A 20874-nucleotide genomic window follows, 5' to 3' on the forward strand; every position below is an offset into this window, starting at 1 on the left:
GGGTTGAGGATGGGAGATGGGAGTGGGTGGGAGGGGGAGAGCAGTGGGGGAAAATGGAAACAACTGTACTTGAACAACAATAAAAAAGGAAACAAAAAATTATAATATTGTAAAAAATACAGAAAACAAAAAATAGAAAGGGAGGGGGAAAACCAAATTTCACCAATAAATATTACTATTTAGAGATAATAAAAAAGAAATCCAACCTTAGTCAAGCAGTGTAATCAATTATCTCCATCTGGAAGTCCTGCCAGCCCTTCAGACTCAACCCATCTAAGAGGAAACTCATCATCTTCTCACAAAAATTTGCAACTCCCAAAAAATGACATCCCCATCTTTCTGGCCAACCACATAGGATTCTAAGCCTGTAATCATCTTTGGGGAAATCACCGCTTCTCCAACATCCAATCAATAACCTAAACATCTTGGGAATTTGATTGTAATCTCCAGTCCTGTCTCCACTATCTCACTTATGGCCTCATTACCTCTGGCTTGGAGGCTTGCAATACTCCCCCAGCTCCTCTCCTTTCATCCAGTCTCACCTTCTGTCAATGTATTCTGGACTTTGCTGTCAGACTACTCTTCTCAAAGCATAAGCTTTAATCATCTAACACTCCTCTTCTAAAAAATTTCAAGAACTTTCCACTACACACTGAAGAAAGCCAGATTCCTTAGAATAGCATTTAAGGGTCTCCATGATTTGACTCCAACTTAACTTTCAGGGCTTAATTCCTACAATTTCCTTTCTTGCATCTCAGTCTTCATTCAAACCTACGCCCCTTTCTCTGCTTGCTTTCCTCACTGCCATGTCCTTTTTCATGCTTTTCCTTTTGCTTGGAATGCCCTTTTCCATCTTCACAGATCCAAATCCTTTAGACCCTCAAGGTCTAGCTCAAATGCCCTGTTTTATAGAAGCCATTTTCTAACTCAACCTTGGATAAATATGTACCAAACACTATTTTGTATCAGGCACTGAGTTCAATCTCTTTGGGGGAGGGCCTACTTCCTTTAACTTCCCTAGCTAATAATAGTCTCTTTCCTCTGAATTCTCATAGCAAATGAACATATTTATGGTATGTAACATGATCCATATTGTATTGAGCTTGTTTATGTCCATGTGCTCCAAATTTCCTAGTGACTTTAAGGAAGCGCTTGAATAATATATATTTAATAAGTGAATATCCTGTGGTTTTATCTTCAAATAGTGAGATCATCATATTTTCCTAATTTGATAGAATATTTTGGTCATTATCCAGATTAGTTTTAATTTGACAAGCAAAACCAATAGAAGCGTGCTCAAAAAAGTCCAATATCTTAGAAGACATAAACTCTTTACAAAATAAAAATCAATGCACAGACCATCCTAGAAGATTGGTATTTAAAATAACTGACCTACCCAAAATATAAAAACTATTTGCCAGAATACCCAGTCAGTATCACACAATTATGATATTAATTAAATCAAGGGACATAAGGTATGCATTGATCATGGAATGTTGGCATTTTCGTCCTTCTGACTATCCTATTACTTCCCTTCATGTGCTGTTTTCAGTGTGGCCCAATGAGCTGTTTTGGCAAAGAAAAAGGACAAGAGGAAATGACCAGTGAGAATTCTGTTCTCTTTTGTGTAATCTGAGCAAGGCACAAGTACCATTACCTCACACAAGCCTTATGTATGGAGAGAGTAAATTTTTCCTCTTGTTGCCATCTAAAAATAATAGTAATAGTAACTTACAATTAATAAACATAACATGTGCTAGGTAATGTACTAAGTATATTACATGCATTATCACATTCAATATTCACGCAAGTTTTAGGAGGTATTTACTGTTTTACCCAGTTAAAGCTGAGGAAAGAAAGGCTCAGAGGAGCTAAGCCATCTCCCCAAACTCACTCAGCTTGTAAGAGGAGAAATAAGACTAAACACCTACATTCAAGACCTTAATTTCTTTTTAAATTTTATTTTTAATTGTGGTAAAACATACATAACATAAAATTTAGCATCTTAACTAGATTTAAGTGTACAGTTCAGAAGTGTCAAATGTATTCACATTGTTGTGCAACCCACTCCAGAACTCTTTTCATCTTGCAACACTAAAATTCTTTACCCAGTAAACAATAACTCCCCACTTCTGCCTTCTCAGCAACCACTTTCTGTCTCTATGATTTTGACTATTATAGGTAACTCATATACCTAAAATCATACAGTATGTATCTAAATTATACTTTTAAAAACCATTTTTTAAAGCCTCTATACGTAAAACCTAGATCTGCACAATTGTATTCTGTTGGACTACCAGAAACACTGATTACATAAAACTGTTTTCAATTTTTCACTTACCGAAGCATGGGCAGCTATGTATCCATGTGCACTTTTATCTGAAAAGTGAAGATAAGGCTATCACCTTTGTTTCATAAAGACCATTTATTTTTTTTAAAGACCATACTTTAAAAAATCTGAATGCATTTGGCCAAAATGAAATTCTCCAATTCAGTATTAAATAGATATTATGACAAAATAAAACACAGTTTCTGTTAATATAGTTCAAACTCTTACATCTTTAGCCTATTATCACCATGTCATTTATAGACTTTAAATGAAGGCTTTCAATGAATCTCATCAATATGGAGAAATCTTAAGATTACCTACTCCTGGATTGGAATGATTATAAACAGTAGTGCTCCTCAACGTGGGCAATATATTCAGGCCTGAAACCTGAGATAATACCAAACCTGTGTGTGCACACACACACAGGCACACACAGCAGGTCCTCAAATAACTTTGTTTCAGTCAACATTGTTTCCTTATAATGTTAATGAGATGCTGTAGAAACTTAATTCTTGTTTATATCAGTTAGTTTATGGTAAAATTTGTTTCATTAAATGTTGCTTAGCTGAAGTTACAAGAACCTATGGAGGATGTTAAGTGAAAATTTATGGAATCTAGGTTTTCAGTTTATGTCTTTTTTCCCACAAATTTAATGCTTTTTCCATTTTAACTAAGCATTCATAATACACTGTACCTGTAACTTTTGCAGTTTGAAATCAGACAGCCAAACTAGCATGGATTTTTTCACAATTATGAATAGAAGATTCATTCTTGCCATAGATTTTAGCAACTTCAACATATGATTTTTTTCTTTCCTTATTAAGTAAAGAACTTGCACTTTTTCACTTAAAGAAAGCACTTTATGACTTTCCTTTGGGATATCCAAATTGCCAGCATCATTACATTTGTACTTTGGGGCCATTATTAAGTAATATAAAGGATACATGAATAAAAGCACTGGGATACAACCACAACCAATCTGATGACCTATATGGCTAATAAGTGATTAATAGGCATGGGGTGTGTGCAGTGTGGATACATTGAACAAAGGACAGTTCACATTCCAGGTGGTATAGAACAGAACAACATGAGATTTGATTTCATTACTCTCAGAACAGTGCACAAATTAAAATTTATGAGTTATTTATTTCTGAAATTTTCCATTTAATATTTTTAGACCATGGTTGATCATGGGTAATTAAAGCCACAAAAACCAAAACCACAAATAAGGGCGGACTACCATACATCTATATCTAGAATTTGTCCCCTACTTCCTCCTTTCCTCTCCTCCTCTCTTCCTCCTTTCTTTCATCCCTTCTACATGCCCTTCCTTTCCCCTACTCATCTCCTCTGCATCCTATTAGTCAGTTGCAGCATTAGAGCACCAAGAAAACATATGGTGAAATTTCAGTCAACTAAGAATAGTGTAATAACTCAGATACTGTAGTGTTTCAACATACTTTTTAGGATCTTTTCTTTGGAACTTAGAGAATTCAAAACAAAAGTAAAAGCATTAAGAAACAGTGGCAACTTTGAATAAAAACAAATTCTCAGAATCTGCAAAGTATTATGAGAAAACTGAAAGGATTTCTTTTTTAACTGTTTTTTATTTTATTTTTTTAGAATTTTATTTTTTCAAATACAATTGTCTCTGCCTACCCCCCACCACTTTCCCTAGCCCCCTCCCTCCTTCCCACACTCCCTCAACTCGTCCCCTTTAGTTTTGCCCATGAGTCCTTGCTATACGTTCCTTGACTTTCCCCTTCCCTTCTTTTTCCCCACCCCCCGCTCCCTCCCTCCCTCTTGTCTCTGTTGGTTTCTTCTCCTTTCAGTATTACTGGTCTTATTTTCCTTGCATCTTTGTATTGTTGGTTAGGTTCTGCTTATAGGTGAGACCATATGGTATTTGCCTTCCGCCCCCTGGCTTATTTCGCTTAGCATAATGTTCTCCAGTTCCATCTTCCATCCATGCTCTCGTGAAGTGTAGTAGTTCTTTCTTCTTTCTGCTGCGTAGTATTCCATTGTGAAAATGTGCCATTGTTTTTTTATCCAACCACCTACTGATAGGCATTTCGGTTGCTTCGAACACTTGGCTATTGTAAATTGTGCTGCTATGAACATTGGGGTGCATAGGTTCTTTTGAATTGGCGTTTTGGGATTCTTAGGGTGTAGTCCCAGCAGAGGAATCACTGGATCAAAAGGCAGTTCCCTTTTCAGCTTTTTGAGGAAATTCCACACTGCTTTCCACAGTGGCTGCACCAGTCTGCATTCCCACCAACAGTGTATTAGGGTTCCCTTTTCTCCACAGCCTCGCCAGCACCCGTTTTTTCTTGATCTCTTTATGATGGCCATTCTGACCACAATGAGGAGGTACCTCATTGTGGATTTGATCTGCATTTCTCTGATGGCTAGTGATGCCGAGCATCCTTTCAAATGTCTCTGGGCCCTCTGTATCTCCTCCTTGGAAAAGCGTCTGCCCAGGTCCTTTGCCCATTTTTTGATTGGATCGTTTGTCTTCTTGGAGTGGAGGCGAGAGAGTTCTTTATATATCTTGGAGATCAAACCTCTATCTGATGTATCATTAGCAAATATATTTTCCCATACGGTTGCCTCCTTTTTCATTTTGCTGATGTTTTCTTTAGCTGTGCAGAAGCGTCTTATTTTGATGAGGTCCCACTTGTTTATCCTTTCCTTTATGTCCCTTGCTTTAGGAGACATATCAGTGAAAAAATTGCTGCGTGGGATATCTGAGTTTCCTGCCAATGTTCTCCTCTAGGACTTTTACGGTGTTACAACTTATATTTAAGTCTTTTATTCATCTTGAGTTTATTTCTGTGTATGGTGTCAGCTGATGATCCAATTTCAATTTTTTGCATGTAGCTGTCCAGCTCTCCCAACACCATTTGTTGAAGAGGCTATTATTGCTCCATTTTATGCTTCTTCCCCCTTTCTTTGTCCAATATTAGATGCTCCTATAGATCTGGGCTTATTTCTCGGCGTCTATGGGTCTGTTCTAGTGCCAGTACCAGATTGTTTTGAGTATAGTGGCTTTGTAGTAGAGTTTGATGTCCGGTATTGTGATCCCTCCTACTTTATTTTTCTTTCTCAAAATTGCTGCGGCTATTCGGGGGTCGTTTATGGTTCCATATAAATTTTTGAAGTGTCTGTTCTATTTCTGTGAAATATGTCATTGGTATCTTAATAGGGATTGTGTTGAATCTATAAACTGCTTTTGGTAGTATGGACATTTTGATGATATTAATTCTTCCAACCCATGAGCATGGTATATGCTTCCATTTATTTGTGTCTTCCTTAATTTCTTTCTTCAATGTTGTATAGTTTTCTGCATACAGGTCTTTTACCTCTTTGGTTTAATTTATTCCTAGGCACTTTATTTTTCTTCTTGCTATATTGAATGGTATTTTTTTTTTCTGATTTCTCCTTCTATTTCATTGCTGGTGTACAAAAATGCCTTTGATTTCTGAATGTTGACTTTGTATCCTGCTGTTTTGCCAAATTCACATATTAGGCTGAGGAGATTTTTGGTGGAGTCTACAGGGTTCTCTGTGTACACTATCATATCATCTGCAAACAATGATGGCTTTACTTCCTCCTTTCCTACTTGGATGCCTTTTATGTCTTTTTCTTGTCTGACCGCTGTGGCTAGGACTCCCAATACGATGTTGAAAAGAAGCGGTGAAAGCGGACATCCTTGTTGTGTTCCCAATCTTAGTGGGAAAGCTTTCGGTTTTTGCCCGTTGAGTATGATGTTGGCTGTAGGTTTTTCATATATGGCTTTTATTACGTTGAGGAATGCCCCATTTATTCCCATTTTGCTGAGTGTTTTGATCATAAATGGGTGCTGTACCTTATCGAATGGTTTTTCTGCATCTATCGAGATCATCGTGTGGTTTTTGTCTTGTCTTTTATTTATGTGATGTATTACGTTTATTGACTTGCGTATATTGAACCATCCCTGCATGCCTGGGATGAATCCCACTTGATCGTGGTGGATAATCGTTTTATTGTATTGCTGGATGCGGTTTGCCAATATTTTGTTGAGAATTTTAGCATCTGTGTTCGTCAACGAAATTGACCTGTAGTTTTCTTTCTTTGTAGGGTCTTTATCTGGTTTTGGGATCAGGGTGATGTGGCATCATAAAAAGAGTCTGGGAGTCTTCCCTCCTCCTGGATTTTTTTGGAATAGTCTGAGAAGGACAGGGGTTATCTCTTCCTTAAATGTTTTGTAAAATTCTCCTGTGAAACCATCTGGCCCTGGGCTTTTGTGTGCCGGGAGTTTCTTGATGACTGCTTCAATTTCCCCAGCTGTTATCGGTCTGTCAGGCTTTTTGTTTCTTCCTCCTCCAGTGTTGGAAGATTACACTTTTCTAGAAATTTGTCCATTTCATCAAGGTTTTCAAATTTCTTGGCATATAGTTGTTCATGCTAGTTTCTGACAATCCTTTGTATTTCTGTGGTATCAGTTGTTATTTCTCTTCTTTCATTTCTGATACTATTTATTTGAGTTCTCCTTTTTTTTCTTGATGAGTCTGCGTAAAGGCTTCTCAATCTTATTTATCTTTTCAAAGAACCAGCTTCTGGATTGTTTGATCCTTTGAATTGTTCTTTTTGTCTCTATGTCATTCAGTTCTGCTCTACTCTTGACTATTTGCTTTCTTCTACTTGCTCTGGGATGTATTTGTTGTTGTTTCTCCAGTTCTGGAAGTTGTAGTGTTAGGTCTCTTCTTTGAAATGTTTCTATCTTTTTTTAGGTAAGCCTGTGTTGCTATGAACTTCCCTCTGAGGACTGCCTTTGCTGTGTCCCCTAGGTTTTGGACTGTTGTATGTTCATTTTCATTTGTTTCCAGAAATTTTTTGATGTCTTCTCTTATCTCATTATTGACCCCTTCTTTGTTTAATAGTCTACTGTTCAGTCTCCATGAGTTTGCAAGCTTTTGAAGTTTCTCTTTGAGGTTGATTTCCAGTTTCAAGCCCTTGTGGTCCGAGAAAAAGTTTGGTATTATTTCAGTTTTCCTGAATTTGCTGAGGCCTGTTTTGTGTCCTAATCATGTGGTCTATCTTTGAAAAACTTCCATGAGCATTTGAAAAGACTATGTATTTTCCTTCTTTGGGATGGAAATTTATATATATGTCAGTTAAGTCTATTTGATTCAGTGCGTCATTCAGCTCCACAATATCCTTATTGATGTTTTGTTTGGAAGATCTGTCCATTTTTGACAATGGGGTGTTGAAATCCCCTACTATCAGTGTGTTGCTGTCTATATCTTTTTTGAAGTCGTCCAAGATTTTCCTAATATATTTCGGTGCTCCTTTGTTGGTGCATATAAGTTTAGAATGTTGATGCCTTCTTGAGAGATTCTTCCTTTATTATAAAGTGTCCCTCTGGGTCTCTTTTTATGGCCTTTGTTTTGAAATCTATTTTGTCTGATATAAGTATAGCAACCCCTGCTTTCTTCTCTTGCCCATTTGCTTGGAATATTTTTTTCCATCCCTTTACTTTCAACCTGTGTAGGTCTTTTGCTCTAAGATGAGTCTCTTGTAGGCCGCATATGTGTGGGTCATGTTTTCTTATCCATTCTGGTATCCCGTGTCTTTTGATTGGGGCATTTAGTCCATTCACATTGAGAGATATTACTGATAGAAACTTACTCATTTTTTTCTCTTTGGACCTGTGTTTTTCTCTCTCACTCTTTTCCTTCATCTTCTTAAACCAGTCCCTTTAGCATATCTTGCAGTGCTGGTTTGGTAGAGATGTATTCTTTTAGCCTTCTCTTGTCTGCGAAACTCCGTATTTCCCCTTCTATTTTAATTGAGAGCCTTGCTGGGTAGAGCAGCCTTGGTTGCAGGCCCTTGCTTTTCATGACTTGGAATATGTGTTGCCATTCCCTTCTGGATTGCAGTGTTTCTGTTGAGAAGTCAGCTCCTAGCCTTATCGGGGGCCCCTTGTATGTTACTTTCTCCTTCTCCCTTGCTGCCTTGAGGATTCTCTCTGTCTTTGATAGTTGCCATTTTAATGATGATGTGTCTTGGAGTGGACCTCCTTAGGTCCCTCTTGAGTGGGGTCCTCTGTACCTCCTGGATCCATGAGACCTTTTGTCTTCTCAAATTGGGGAAATTTTCCATCATTACTTTTTCGAGGAGGTTCTCTATCCCTTGCTCCTCTTCTTCTCCTTCTGGTATCCCTATTAAGTGGGTATTATTGCGTTTCCAGTTATCCTACATTTTCCTAAATGCCTCTTCATTCTTTTTGAGTCTTTTTCCCATTTCTTGTTCTTTCTGGGAGCTTTTTTCTACCTTATCCTCCATCTCACTGATTCGATCCTTGGCTTCATCCAGCCTGCTTTGGATTCCTTCGACTGTGTTCTTCCATTCAGAAATGGTATTCTTCATATCCTCTTGTGTCTTCTTGATAGTTTCTATGTCCTTTTCCAGGATGATATAGTTTGTTGTAAGATCCTGATAGTTTCTCTGCAGTTTCTCATAATTATCTTTGAGCTGGCTGACCTCATTGAGCTTCCTTAGAGCCATTGTTTTGAATTCAATATCTGATAGTTCCCTTGCCTCTATTTCCTTTAGCCCTCTCTGTGGGGAGTCCCCTTTTCCACTCATTTCGGGGGAACTTCTTTTTCTTCCCATTTTTGTGAGAGTCTGTTAAGTTATTTATTTATTTATTTATTTATTTATTTTTGCTTCTGCTTCAATTGGGCCTCTAGATTTCCTGACTTTGTGAATTAAACTTCTATGGTAGTAGGTGGGCCTTTTTATTTGTTTGTTTATTCCTTTATTTATTTATTTATTCCTTTACTTTTCTTTCTGGGCCTGCCTCTGATGATGTCAGTTGTTGACCGTATATGACTTTGAGTCGTTTGTTTGAGCTTTCCAGGAGTCTATTGTCTGTGTCTGACTCCTGCTTTGGGCAGCTCTCTGACCCCTTCAGCCAGGGATCCACTATTTCTGTGGATCACTTTGCACTCTCCCGCCGGCTCCTTGAGTGCACTCCCTTGCCCGACAGGATCCCCGGCCCGACAGGATCTGCAGCCCGCCTGGGCCCTTATTCGCCCAACCTTGCACACTCGTCTAGTGCCTGAGCCCGGCGGGCGCCCCGGGACTGGTCAGTTTAGGGTCTTCTATTGTGTGCTTTCCCTGCTTCTGGCTTTTGGGGGCGTCGCCTGGCCTCGCCAAATGGATACTAAGGAAACGGGAGGAAGTCAGCTCCAGGACTCTCCGGTTAATCCTGTCTCCAGTCTCTCCTCCAGGGACTCTGGGCAGCTCTGTGACGCCTTCCGCCCAGAATCCACTATTTCTGCGGACCGCTGTGCACTCCCGGGCCATGAGGGTCCATTTACGCCTGCCCTCACCGATCTGCGCACTCCCTCGCAGTCCCCATCAGCCCCTACCCTGTGGTAGCCTTGCCCGCCCGCACGGGTACACACACATGCTCGCCAACCCTCGCTGGCCATGCAGCGCGAGTGTGCGTACCTGGACTGAGTGATTTTGGGCTGTCTATTGTGTGCTTTTCAGCTTTGGGCTCTTTGGGGGTCTGACCTGTTCCTGCACAATGGAGACTATGGAAAGGAGAAGGAGTCGGGACTCCTCGGTTCCTCCTCCTGTTCTTTCCCCAACACCTCTATCTCCAGTCTTTCCTCAGGGGTTTCTGGGCAGTTCTGTGACCCCTTCCGCCAAGGATCCACTCCTTGTGCGGATGGCGTTGCAATCGTGGGCAGTCTGGTTCGTGCGCGCCTCGCTTCTGCCTCTGGGGGCGCGCCCTGACTGCCCAAGATGGAGACTAGGGAATGGGGAGGGAGTCAGGTCTCCCCAGTTCCTCCTCCCGTTCTTTCCCCAACGCCTCCGTCTCCAGTCTCTCCTCAAGGCCTCAATGCAGCTGTGTGACCTCTTCGGCCAGGGATCCTGTATATCTTCCAGCTTGTCTGCACTTAGCCCCCCAGCTCACACACGCACAAGCTGTGTGCAGAGCGCACAAAAGGCAGGTTAATTGGTTCCCTTATGCCTGAGCGAGATGGTAGCTGCAGAGTGGGAGGTACGTTATCACCGGGGCTCCACCGGCCGTCGTGTCAGTTCTCTTCACAAAGTCTTCCTCACCAATCTTTTCCCAGGCACCAGCCATCTCTGCTGCCGCCTCTACCCAGAGATCAAGGAGGGTGGCTCCCACTGCACTTTTTGCGTTGGCCCTTTAAATGTCTCTTTGCATCCCCAGCCTCCTGTCTCTGGTAAAGAGCATCCCTAAGGTTTTTGGGGTTGTGTTTCGTCTGTGTGTTTTCCTGGTTTCAGCTTCTGTAGTTTAGGGGTCCCTGTTTATGATTCTGACCCTGTTATTCTCAGGGGGAGCTAACTGGCCATTTCAATGTCCCTGTGGTACTGGTGCCCATGGGCGCCTGGCCCACCCTCTCGAGCCTCCACCGCACTTCTCACCCATTGCGATGTGTGAGAGATGAATCCACTGTCTGTCCACGGCTCAAGGCTCCGCTCCCTCTATCGTTCCATTGTTTTTCAGGTGATTTCTCCACTATTTAGTCGCAATTCCAGTTTGGTCTTGGGAGGAGGTCAGCATGACTCCCATTGACTCCTACACCATCTTCCGCCTCCCAAATCCTTGAAACTTCTTGCTGTCACTGTCATCTGGAAGGTCAGTGGATGTCTCCATGGAATTGTCTTCCCTAATCTCAACAGGCATAATGAAATCCACTTTTGTTGAAATATAGATATTCTCCCCTACTAGGGAGGGCAAAGCCAAGTGAGGACACCTCCAAGAGCTGAGTGAGGGGCATCTTCACGATAATCTTCTACCTGCTTGGTTACTGAACAGCAGCTATCTATAGGTCGAACCAATGCAGAGAATTTTAGGGAGAGCTGACCATATAACCTTGGAGTCTGGAGATTGGAATCAGCAGAGAGACTGCTGCCTGCTGTTAGCAAGAAGAATTATGAAGACAAGACTAAGTGGTTTTTTTTCTAATTAATTAATTTATTTTTCCAAATACATTTGTCTCTGCCTTCCCACCACCACTTTCCCCTGCCCCCTCCCTCCCTCCCGCCCTCCCTCAATCTTTCCCCACTTTGGCTTTGTCCATGAGTCCTTGCTATGTGTTCTTTGATTTGCCCCTTCCCTTCCTTTTCCCTCTCCCACCCCTCCCTCCTTCCCCCTTGTCTCTGTTGGTTTCTTTTCCTTTCAGTGTTGCTGGTCTTATTTTCCTTGCATCTTTGTTTTGTTGGTTAGGTTCCACGTATAGCTGAGATCATATGGTATTTTTCTTTCGCCTCCTGGCTTATTTCGCTTTGCATAATGCTCTCTACTTCCATCCATGCTGTCGATTTCTTGAATGCAGTTTTTGTTCTCATCACGTATGGTTCTACATTGTACTTGGAGTATAGCTGTAGATTTCCTCACATTAAGCATTTCTTGATATGTCACCAGGATTTCTTAAATATTTTATTCCATGTAAAAGACTAAATATCATTAAAAGCTCTCCTCGGTGGCTTTTTTCTTCTTTTAGGTTTTTGCCATTGGCTAACAGAAGTTAATCTTCTCATTAAAAAGATTCCCACTTAACATGTAAATTGTCATATGCCTTTAAGTTTGAGCTTTGATATTTAATATGGCCACATCATAAACACCTCCTTCCAACTGAATTCTTGCACCATTCTTGAAGAGATCAAATTTGTCCTAAACTAAAACCAATGCCAAAAGATATGGGCTCTTCAGAACTGGGGCACTAATGATAGTATTCTCTTTTTTTCTTTAGATGTTATATAGGAAAATGTTCTAGCCCTGGCCAATGTGGCTTAGTTGGTTGGAGTGTCATCCCATTCACCAAAAGGTCATGGGTTAGATTCCCAGTCAGGGCATATGCCTAGGTTGTGGGTTTGGTCCCTGGTTGGGTGCATATGGGAGGCAACTGATTGATGTTTTACTCACATCTCTCTCTCTCTCTCTCTCTCTCTCTCTCCAGAATCAGTAAATGTATATGCTTGGGAAAGGGTTTAAAAAAAAGTTTGAGAAATTGTTCTAGAGAGGCAACCTCAATAATCTTTCTTAAAACACAGAAGTATTGTTTGGTATATGTATTTCAGTTCCTTATAGTGCAAATTTGAACATCAAAGTTTCAAATAAAGGCCAGGTTTACAAGCTAGCAAGTGAATTCAAAACTTGGCAGACACATGGCCTTTCACTCTCTTAGTAATAGCAAGACATGATTTCTTTTTTGAAGTCTGATTTTTGAGGTCTGACGAGAATAACTTGGCAGCTGCTAAACTTATGTTCTCATGTTCATTATGCTTATCATGGTTCAATTCAATCGTTCCAAAGAAAAACAAATTTCAAGAGACCATGGTTTGATCCATATACTTCTTACTTCATAAACACATCACAAGGCCTGATCCTAAATATCTGAGGGTCTTCATACTAGTGAAGAGACAAAACAACAATTGTAATTGCTGATTCAAATGGACAATTACAGATTCACTTAACAATGTCCTTATTTCAGTTCTAAAATTATTCCAGCACTGTAAATCTCCTAACATCAACTTCAATTTCCAACTCATGTTTTGGTTTACTTCTGTTGAAGTCATTTGGAGAAGGAACTAGAACTGACGTCAAATGCCCTATAAGTATTCTGTTCTAATTCTGCTCTGAGATTAGAATTATTTTTTCAGTTTTTGACACCCTAGATTTGCTCTTACCTCCTGATGTAAAGCTCATATATTTCTGGTTGTTGACTGTTTCTTTGGAATCATAGAATTTTAGAACATCTAGAACAGCTTGTGGGTTCTTCTTCTGTTCCAGTTTTGTTATGTTGGAGGTTTGGAGTAATCGTGCCCATTGCTCAGGAATTCCCTGTGGAAAACCAAAGGAAAAGAATGACAGATCAGAAAATTCAGCAGCTAAATTTTTCTGGTCCAGTAAAGTTCTTCACCAAGAAGCCCATGCTACCTGTAGGATTACACTTGGGAAACTGAAGTTATGCTCTAGATTTAAAGTTAGTAACTTAATAATGCAATCATTCTCTTTTCTAAATAAAACACATAGGTAAAACTAGGATCCAACTTAAAAAGGGTGGGTGGGAGTATGACTGTGATAGAAAAAAAAAGCGCATGGAAATCACCTCCATATTAACTCTGCTCATCCATGAAATGATATTTACGGCTTAGCTTATTTTTTCTGGTGACTCAGGGCAGACATAGCAAGACTTCTCTCAATTTGTGCACAGCGTAGTATAGTGCAGATCAATAGATTTCATTTGGAATAATATAAGCTGTTTCTGGGAATGTTGTAATTAGAATATATTTTAGAGTAAAAGAAAAGCCTCACCCTTGGTCAATTCATACTTTGTGATTATAAAATGTAATTTTGGGGGTCTAGAGCTTTAACAGAAAGGGTGATTAAGAGGAGACAAAGAATTGTTGAGGAACAATAACCACTGAGATGCTAAACAGTAACATTAATGCTGCTTTGGGTATTTCCCCTGCAGCTTTTTGGTCTCCTCCTTCCACCCCTTCCTCCCCACTTAATTCACTGGCCACACATAGAAGAACCTGGGGCCTGTGACAACTATGCCAAAGCCTTGTAAGAATTTGCAATAATCTGAAGCATTTAGAGCAGAGAGGAAGGAGTGTTTGGTAATCTAACCAAGGAGAATTGCAAAAATTACACACAGAGGTTAGTTTTGCATTGAGCATTCAGTATTCTTTCCTACTTGTTCAACCTATAGATGTCCCCATTTCATAATCATCTAACCTCCAGGAACAACTTGGAGCAAGAAACAGACACACTATTACTGAAGTGCATCTAGACACAATTTAGGTGGCTTTGTCCTATGAAGTCTCGGCAAAACAATGTGTGACGTGGGCCTCCAGAGTTTGGGAATGAGAACAAAAAAGTGAGATAAGCCAAGCAACAACTCTACTGCACACACATGAACCTGCTGCTGCAGTGCTATGACATCTCAAAGAAGCACTTTGATGCAAGCTTCTTTTGGGCCTGTGACGCACCTCTGGGAGCTTCCCTGGGCACATCTGTGAGCCATAGAGATCTGGCTGTAATGGACGTAAATAAAGAAAGAAAAGAAAGTTAAAACAGAATGTGGGACAACTTAGAAGGTGGGAGGAGATGAAACCAATGGGTCTGAATGGGGGAGGGTAATCCCATCTAAAGTGGGGCGGTTATGAAAATAGGGAGGTATTAACTAAATCAGGGGCAGAACAGGCTATAGGGCAACAGATAAAAAAAAAAAAAAAAAAACAAGAGAAAACAACAATGTTCCAAAGTTTGGATGCAAAATTCCACTTTTGGCCAGATGTTTCCTCCATATATATGCAATAATAAGAATTATCATTAAATGACTGGAGAAATTACTAAATACAGAAACATGAATTTGGAGGGAAGAAGGATAACATTATGAACAGCTTCAACAATAATTTGTAAGTAGTTTTCTAACTGGTGATCAATCACACACAGGTAGCCAATGGCCATGTGATGAACTTACAAATTTCAGTTCCCAATTCTAGTTAAACATTTTCAGTCTAACATTGGAAGTGTCTACGTGGTTAAAATTCAAAAGATGGCTATATGGTGATGTTAAATTTGACATTTGTTTTCATTGATGTGATTCTTCCGTACTTCATAACTAAAATCATGCTTAAGAAAACTAGATGGATGATTTCCTACATAACCAGACTCTGTGTTTGAATTTCTTAGACATTTAGACTAGGGTAAGGGAAACCATTTCATTTTAAACCATATATGAATAATTTTCATTTTAATTCTACAGTTCTGAATTCCTACTTCCCACAAAATAAAATCAGATATAAGGTAACAACTTTATTTAAGTAAAGGTATCTCCAATGCTATAGAAGCATGTTTTGACCCAAATGATTTAATTTGCAATATAGGTTTTTGATTCCTAGCATTTGGGGTTACTCCAAGCACAGTAAAAAACAATTTTCCATGCATTCATTAAGCAATTTGATGCTAAAGCCTTAAGCCAAAAATTTGAACTCAGAAGCCCATGCATGATCTCCATTCTGATTCTAAGTGCAATTAATAGCATTTGGTTAATATTGTAATGGCCAAAGGAGATATTAAATGTTACAAAACCAGGTATGCATTGCACATAACCACTAGAGCAGACATCACTAGCATAGTCATTAACATAATCATTAGAACATTTGTAGTTATTATACATTCTCATGGCACTTCTAAACTTTTGTGATAAATAGTCTTGTGATCATCAGACAGCAGGGAAAAATTGTTGCCAATTGCAGAGGATCTTCTAGACAACTCTACTTACCATATGACTATATTCCTGATATAATTTCTATTTTCTTTTCTAAGTTTAAATAAACCAGTTAATCAATAAAACCTGACACTCAAATTTGAATGTATGGCACAAAGGCACATAATCAGAAAGCCATCCTATTACTCCAAGCTGAGGTACAAATCCCAAAAGTTAGATAGCTAATGGAGGCCTAGAAGTAAGAGCATCAGAAGCAGGAGCAGGTATCAATGCCTACAATAACAACTAGATGTACATCAAGCTGGGTATTGTACAGTATAGCCCAGGAGAATGGCAGCATGATACAACAGGCCAAGCATCTATCTTATTATAAAAAATGATCATTTATGTCACTCATACCATTTTTCCCTCTGATTGACTTGAAGTGACTGTCACAGGTCTAGAGGTCTGGAAGGGGGAGTTCTAAAGTATTTGGGACAAAAATGGCAATATAAAGAATAAGGACTTCTAATAGTTCAATGCCCAAAAATCTCACCTCCCAATTTAATGTTAATCTCAGGGTCCAAGTGCATGAACAAGTGTACAAGGTTATAGGGGCCAATTAGCTATAGGGTAATTATCAAGCAAGACATCAAATCAGTGTCCAAATATTCAAAATAACAAGCCTTTGTAAGACAACTGGACTAGACAGTTCAACAAATTGCTCAAAATCCTACCTAAACAACTGCAATAATCAAATTAGCTGGGCAATCAATGGATTAGTGGTACTGTGGAATTAGGACTCAACTTTAAATTCTACCAATAAAATGATTTTAAAAAGGTTAAAATAAGGCTTATTATCTTTTTGTATTTTTTTAAGTTTTTAAGTGTAATTAATAGGTTAAAGCAGTAAAAAAGTCAGAATTTGACATCTTTAAAAATAATTTGTGGACAAGTTTTTGTAAAAGATCATCAAGATGACAATAAAGTGCATCAGATTTCCAAATTTAGCCTGTGTCATATCTATATATTCAAATGGATTTCTAACACAAGACTACATCCAAACAATTGCATTATTTCAAACTGTGTTTTGGGGAGGAAGAGAAAGGTTTTTGTTTGGTTTGGTTCAACTACATCAAAATGTTTTTTGCAATTGGAAAGGTTGCCTATCACATGTTCTACCCCATCTCTCTCTGGTTGGTTCTTTGGGTTCTAATTGATAGAAAAGTTAAAATGGTTGACTGCAGTCCACAAGATGATGCCAATTCACTTTTCTTCATTTCCACTGAGAACCCATAAAGAAACAAGAAAGAACTAAAGATAGAGAGATTATATAAGATGTCAAGCAAGTTGGGAAAAGTAGAAAAAAAATTTAAATTGGAAATGAAACAAAATGTTATATGAGAATAGCGGAGAAAAATCTTTTACATCAGAAAGTAAAAAAGAAGAAAAAAAGAAAAGAAAAAATTTAAAATAACAACAATAAAACATAAGAGAAATTTAAACAGAAGGAAAGCATAGAACACAAAAAGATAAACTGGAGAAATAAAGTCTATCAAGTTAAAAAGGGAAGAGATATTAGACAAAACTTATAAAGTTTAAGTACTTTTACTGTTACAAATGTGAAAACGATAGTCAATCTATGATTTTTTAAAAGATCTTAACTTGTTAAGATTATAAAAATTATTATTTGATGGTAATGATAGTGGTGGTAGTGGTGACAATGAGGCTATATTTACTAAGTATAGCTTAGAGAGTATTTTCACATATTGTAAAGAACAGAAGCTGGGCTCAAATTCCAGGCCATCTGAATGTCTCTGACTCCAGTGATGAAATTGGCTAAATCCTACCAGTATCTCAAATTTATCAATGCCAGTACTTCTTAATGTTCTCTTCTTGCTACTGAGAATATACAAATAATTAGCTGACATCACTTTATGAGTCCAAGATGTTTACTTAATTTCAATTTCATTCTCATATAGTTTATGTCCAGAATTGAAAAAATATATATAATTTGGTTATCAATTCAGAGACAGGGTTTACTTTTCCAAATCAAATTAATTTGTCACTTATTTTTTCTTTAACTTTCACTTAACCATATAACAGTCTACTCACTAACCATCATGTTATATAACAGGAAATTCAATTATTTAAATCTAAATTTATCTCTGGTTTAAGAACCTATGAGTTGATTGTGATGGTCATATCAAAGATTTTTTTTGTTTGAATGCATTCAAAATTACTCATTATCTCAGAATGCAGAGTGTGATTGAGTTCCTTACTAGTATGGGAAAGAGAGTTGATCTTCCTGGGGGCATATTTCTAGGCAGGACTTTTCCTTCTTCCATCTAAAAAAAAGACGTCAGATCTTAAGTATAAAATGCCATAGATCTGAGATCCTGTGCAATTTGAGCACTACAGATATCCAAATAAAGACTGGATCTATAGATATGAAATTTTTTCTAGAGAATTCTTATTGATATTTACTGTGGTATGTATATAATCATTAAGGTATACATAATATGTATATCCATCAATATTTCTTCCTGAAACATAGGGCTTGTTTTTTGAATGTCTACAAAATATAACTATTAAGCCCCAAAATAAGATATGTTCTTGAAATCAAAGGGCAAACAGGCCAGTCTTACAGAGTTTTTTGGTTACTGTGTGGGGTGAGCTGATCTGGATAATCCAGATTCCAATGTAAAGCCTTAATTATTCTGACAGATTGTCTTCTCTGTCCAAGTTGAGTCAATGATTCTCTGATTCACTTCAAATATAAACAACAGACTCAACCAAACAGGGTCTAACTACTAGGATTATCTTCTATGCAATGGTAAATTAGCATTTTCAATTAATTTGAAGACTATACAGCTACCAGAAATTTTTGTTAAGATGGACAAAATTATTTTGCCAATATTCTTGCCATCAAAAACTTCAAGTCTATGACATTTTGGCACATGGAAATTCTTGTTTGAAACCTATTATAATAAATTTTTTTGCATGGCTTACAAAACAAAATGAGCTTACTTACAGTGAATTCCCCAGTGACTGCATCAAACCCCACATGAATCGTATGCTCAAAGTCTGAAGGAAGAGAGATCTCTGGGCGTTCTTTCTCTTTCTTCTTATTGGCTAAAGGCAAAATGTCAACATGTATTTATTTGGGATATAGTTTTGGCATCTAAAATTTGTACTGTTAAATTCATCAAAAAGAGTTACAAATGTGAATGACAGTTGATCCCAACACAAATTTATCAATACTTAACTGCAGAAATTATAATTTTATTCGCAGAAGTGGTTGACAGTTGGACAAAAAGATATTATACCCAAATAATTTATAAATTTCCAAAATCCAACAAAATCTGCAGTAGAACTGATTTTTGTCCTCTGCCAGTCCAATGATGTAACCAGAAAGTATCTATGTTATTATATTTAATGGGTTTTGTTGGATCAAATACTACAGAAGAAATACTCAAGTAAAAATAAGTCTTACTATTAGAAATAAAGGCTAGAAAATAAAATTTCTTATGCTATCTAAATATAAAAGTGTTATGAATTGCTTTTATGTTAACCATAGCTAATTATCAAGCAGTTGGAATATCTTTCATCTACATGTTTACATTATGAAGCATGTCTTATTGCACACTGGTCTTCTTTCAGCAAGAATAACATTACAAAATCAATAATGTTACAAATCTTTCTTTATCATTAAAAATGGTTTTAATCATTTCCTACTCAGCACTTTGCTAGTAAAGACATATACTGCTTTTTATGTAATTAATTTTTTTTTTAGTTTTTAGAAACCTCAAACCAGGTTTTTTTTTATTTAGTCATTCTAATTTGTAGTTATTTTCTATGCCCCAATTATATTCTGTTACATTAGCCATTCAAAGTCATTGTCCTGAAGTAGCAGAGTTTTCATAGTGATACAATTATGAACAACCATATCAGTAGTTAAGTCAAAAGTCTTTAAAAATATAATCACTGTAGAAATTAAGTTGGGAACTGTAATGAAATTAGTTCATCTTGAAATAGATCCCAGAGGATGTTTCTGTGAAAATATTGTAAATGGCATCTAGTGCCTTCCATAATAGACATATCAGCAGATTTGAGCATATATCTCTGGTAAGGCTGCATTTCACACTCAAAAAAAAAAAAAAAAGATACACTGCTAATACTGGCAAAGTCAGTATAAACCATGTATGCCCAATTAAAACCGATCAACTTTGGAATTTCCAGGGTGGCCAATTTAGAACATTCTGGTTCAAATAGATGTCTCCTTGGCTTGAATTTCAGACAACATTCAATTAACCGTACATGAATTATTAGTTTGAGTAACCCAGTATAATTTTAAATCCAAAACCTTTTATTTTCAAATATCATTCTATGCCTTCTTTTCTCTTTCAACTCTGACTGCTCCATATCACCAGCTAGGGAACAGAGATGTGGGGCAGAAATACGGAAATTCAAGTACTGAGAGGATTAGGATACAGGATTAGGAGATGAGGGGATGAGTGTCACTCAAAGCTTTTGACTGGCCATGGAACACATTTAGGACACATTTTTAAAAGTATATATGTACCATCCAACTTAACTTTAGTAGAAATCTCAATTTTACAGTGAGCCTACTTTATTGATGAATGTTATCTTAACTGAACAGTGAAGTTTAGAGTTTTCTGTTGGTATTTCTATCTCCATTTATGTTTGTGGACCCTAGCTACCATTTATACTTGTTCAAAAACCATTTTTATTTTTTCAGAAAGGTAAAACAGAACAATCAACTTTCTGTTCTTGCCACTTCCTTTGAAGGTACCCTAGCTACTCATGTAGCACTTCCTGAAGTGCTACATGTAATAATTTTTTTATTATTCCTCTTTCTTGATCTTCCACTCATGTTGGACATGGCTAACCATCTCTCTTTCTATTTTACTTCCTTGACAGTGTGGTCTGTCTTGTCCCTCAGTGACTATTCTTTATTTTATTGGCATTGCTTCTCCTTTTGTCTCTCTTACTGCACTCTTTGGTCTTTCACAGTCCTTTCTTTATATTTATCCATCTTCGATGGCATACACTCCAAGATACTATATAATGTTGCAAAATTCCATGTATCCAGCTTTTGTGGGACCAGACATTTTATATAATTTGAAAGGAACACCCCCTTTAAGTAAACACAATAAAAAATTGCTAGGACTCCTCCTAGGGCCTTGGAAGATTCCCAGGTATGCGAGAAACTCTGAAAAAGAGGCCACATTTACTTCATAATAAATTTACTCCTGGTGGCTGGTGATCTTT

At 37.9% G+C, this 20874-nt stretch overlaps 1 protein-coding gene across 4 annotated transcripts in view; it reads right to left on the minus strand.

Moving 5' to 3' along the window:
• The window catches only part of PAK3 (p21 (RAC1) activated kinase 3), a 157134-nt gene that overhangs the window by 118755 nt on the left and 17505 nt on the right, over positions 1-20874 (minus strand). The window contains exons 2-6 of one of the 4 annotated variants that reach the window (XM_054580360.1): positions 18614-18714; positions 16000-16062; positions 14357-14401; positions 13049-13202; positions 2342-2379 (exon numbers count right to left, since the gene is read on the minus strand). In XM_054580360.1, the coding sequence (XP_054436335.1) occupies positions 2342-2379; positions 13049-13202; positions 14357-14401; positions 16000-16062; positions 18614-18714 (401 nt within the window). The remainder of the gene's footprint in view (positions 1-2341; positions 2380-13048; positions 13203-14356; positions 14402-15999; positions 16063-18613; positions 18715-20874) is intronic. The other 3 variants (XM_054580362.1, XM_054580361.1, XM_054580363.1) reach the window with 3 other exon arrangements.

Source organism: Pteronotus mesoamericanus, unplaced genomic scaffold (assembly GCF_021234165.1).
Source record: "Pteronotus mesoamericanus isolate MK-2021 breed Mesoamerican mustached bat unplaced genomic scaffold, CSHL_Meso_final contig_58, whole genome shotgun sequence".
NCBI lineage: Eukaryota > Metazoa > Chordata > Mammalia > Chiroptera > Mormoopidae > Pteronotus > Pteronotus mesoamericanus.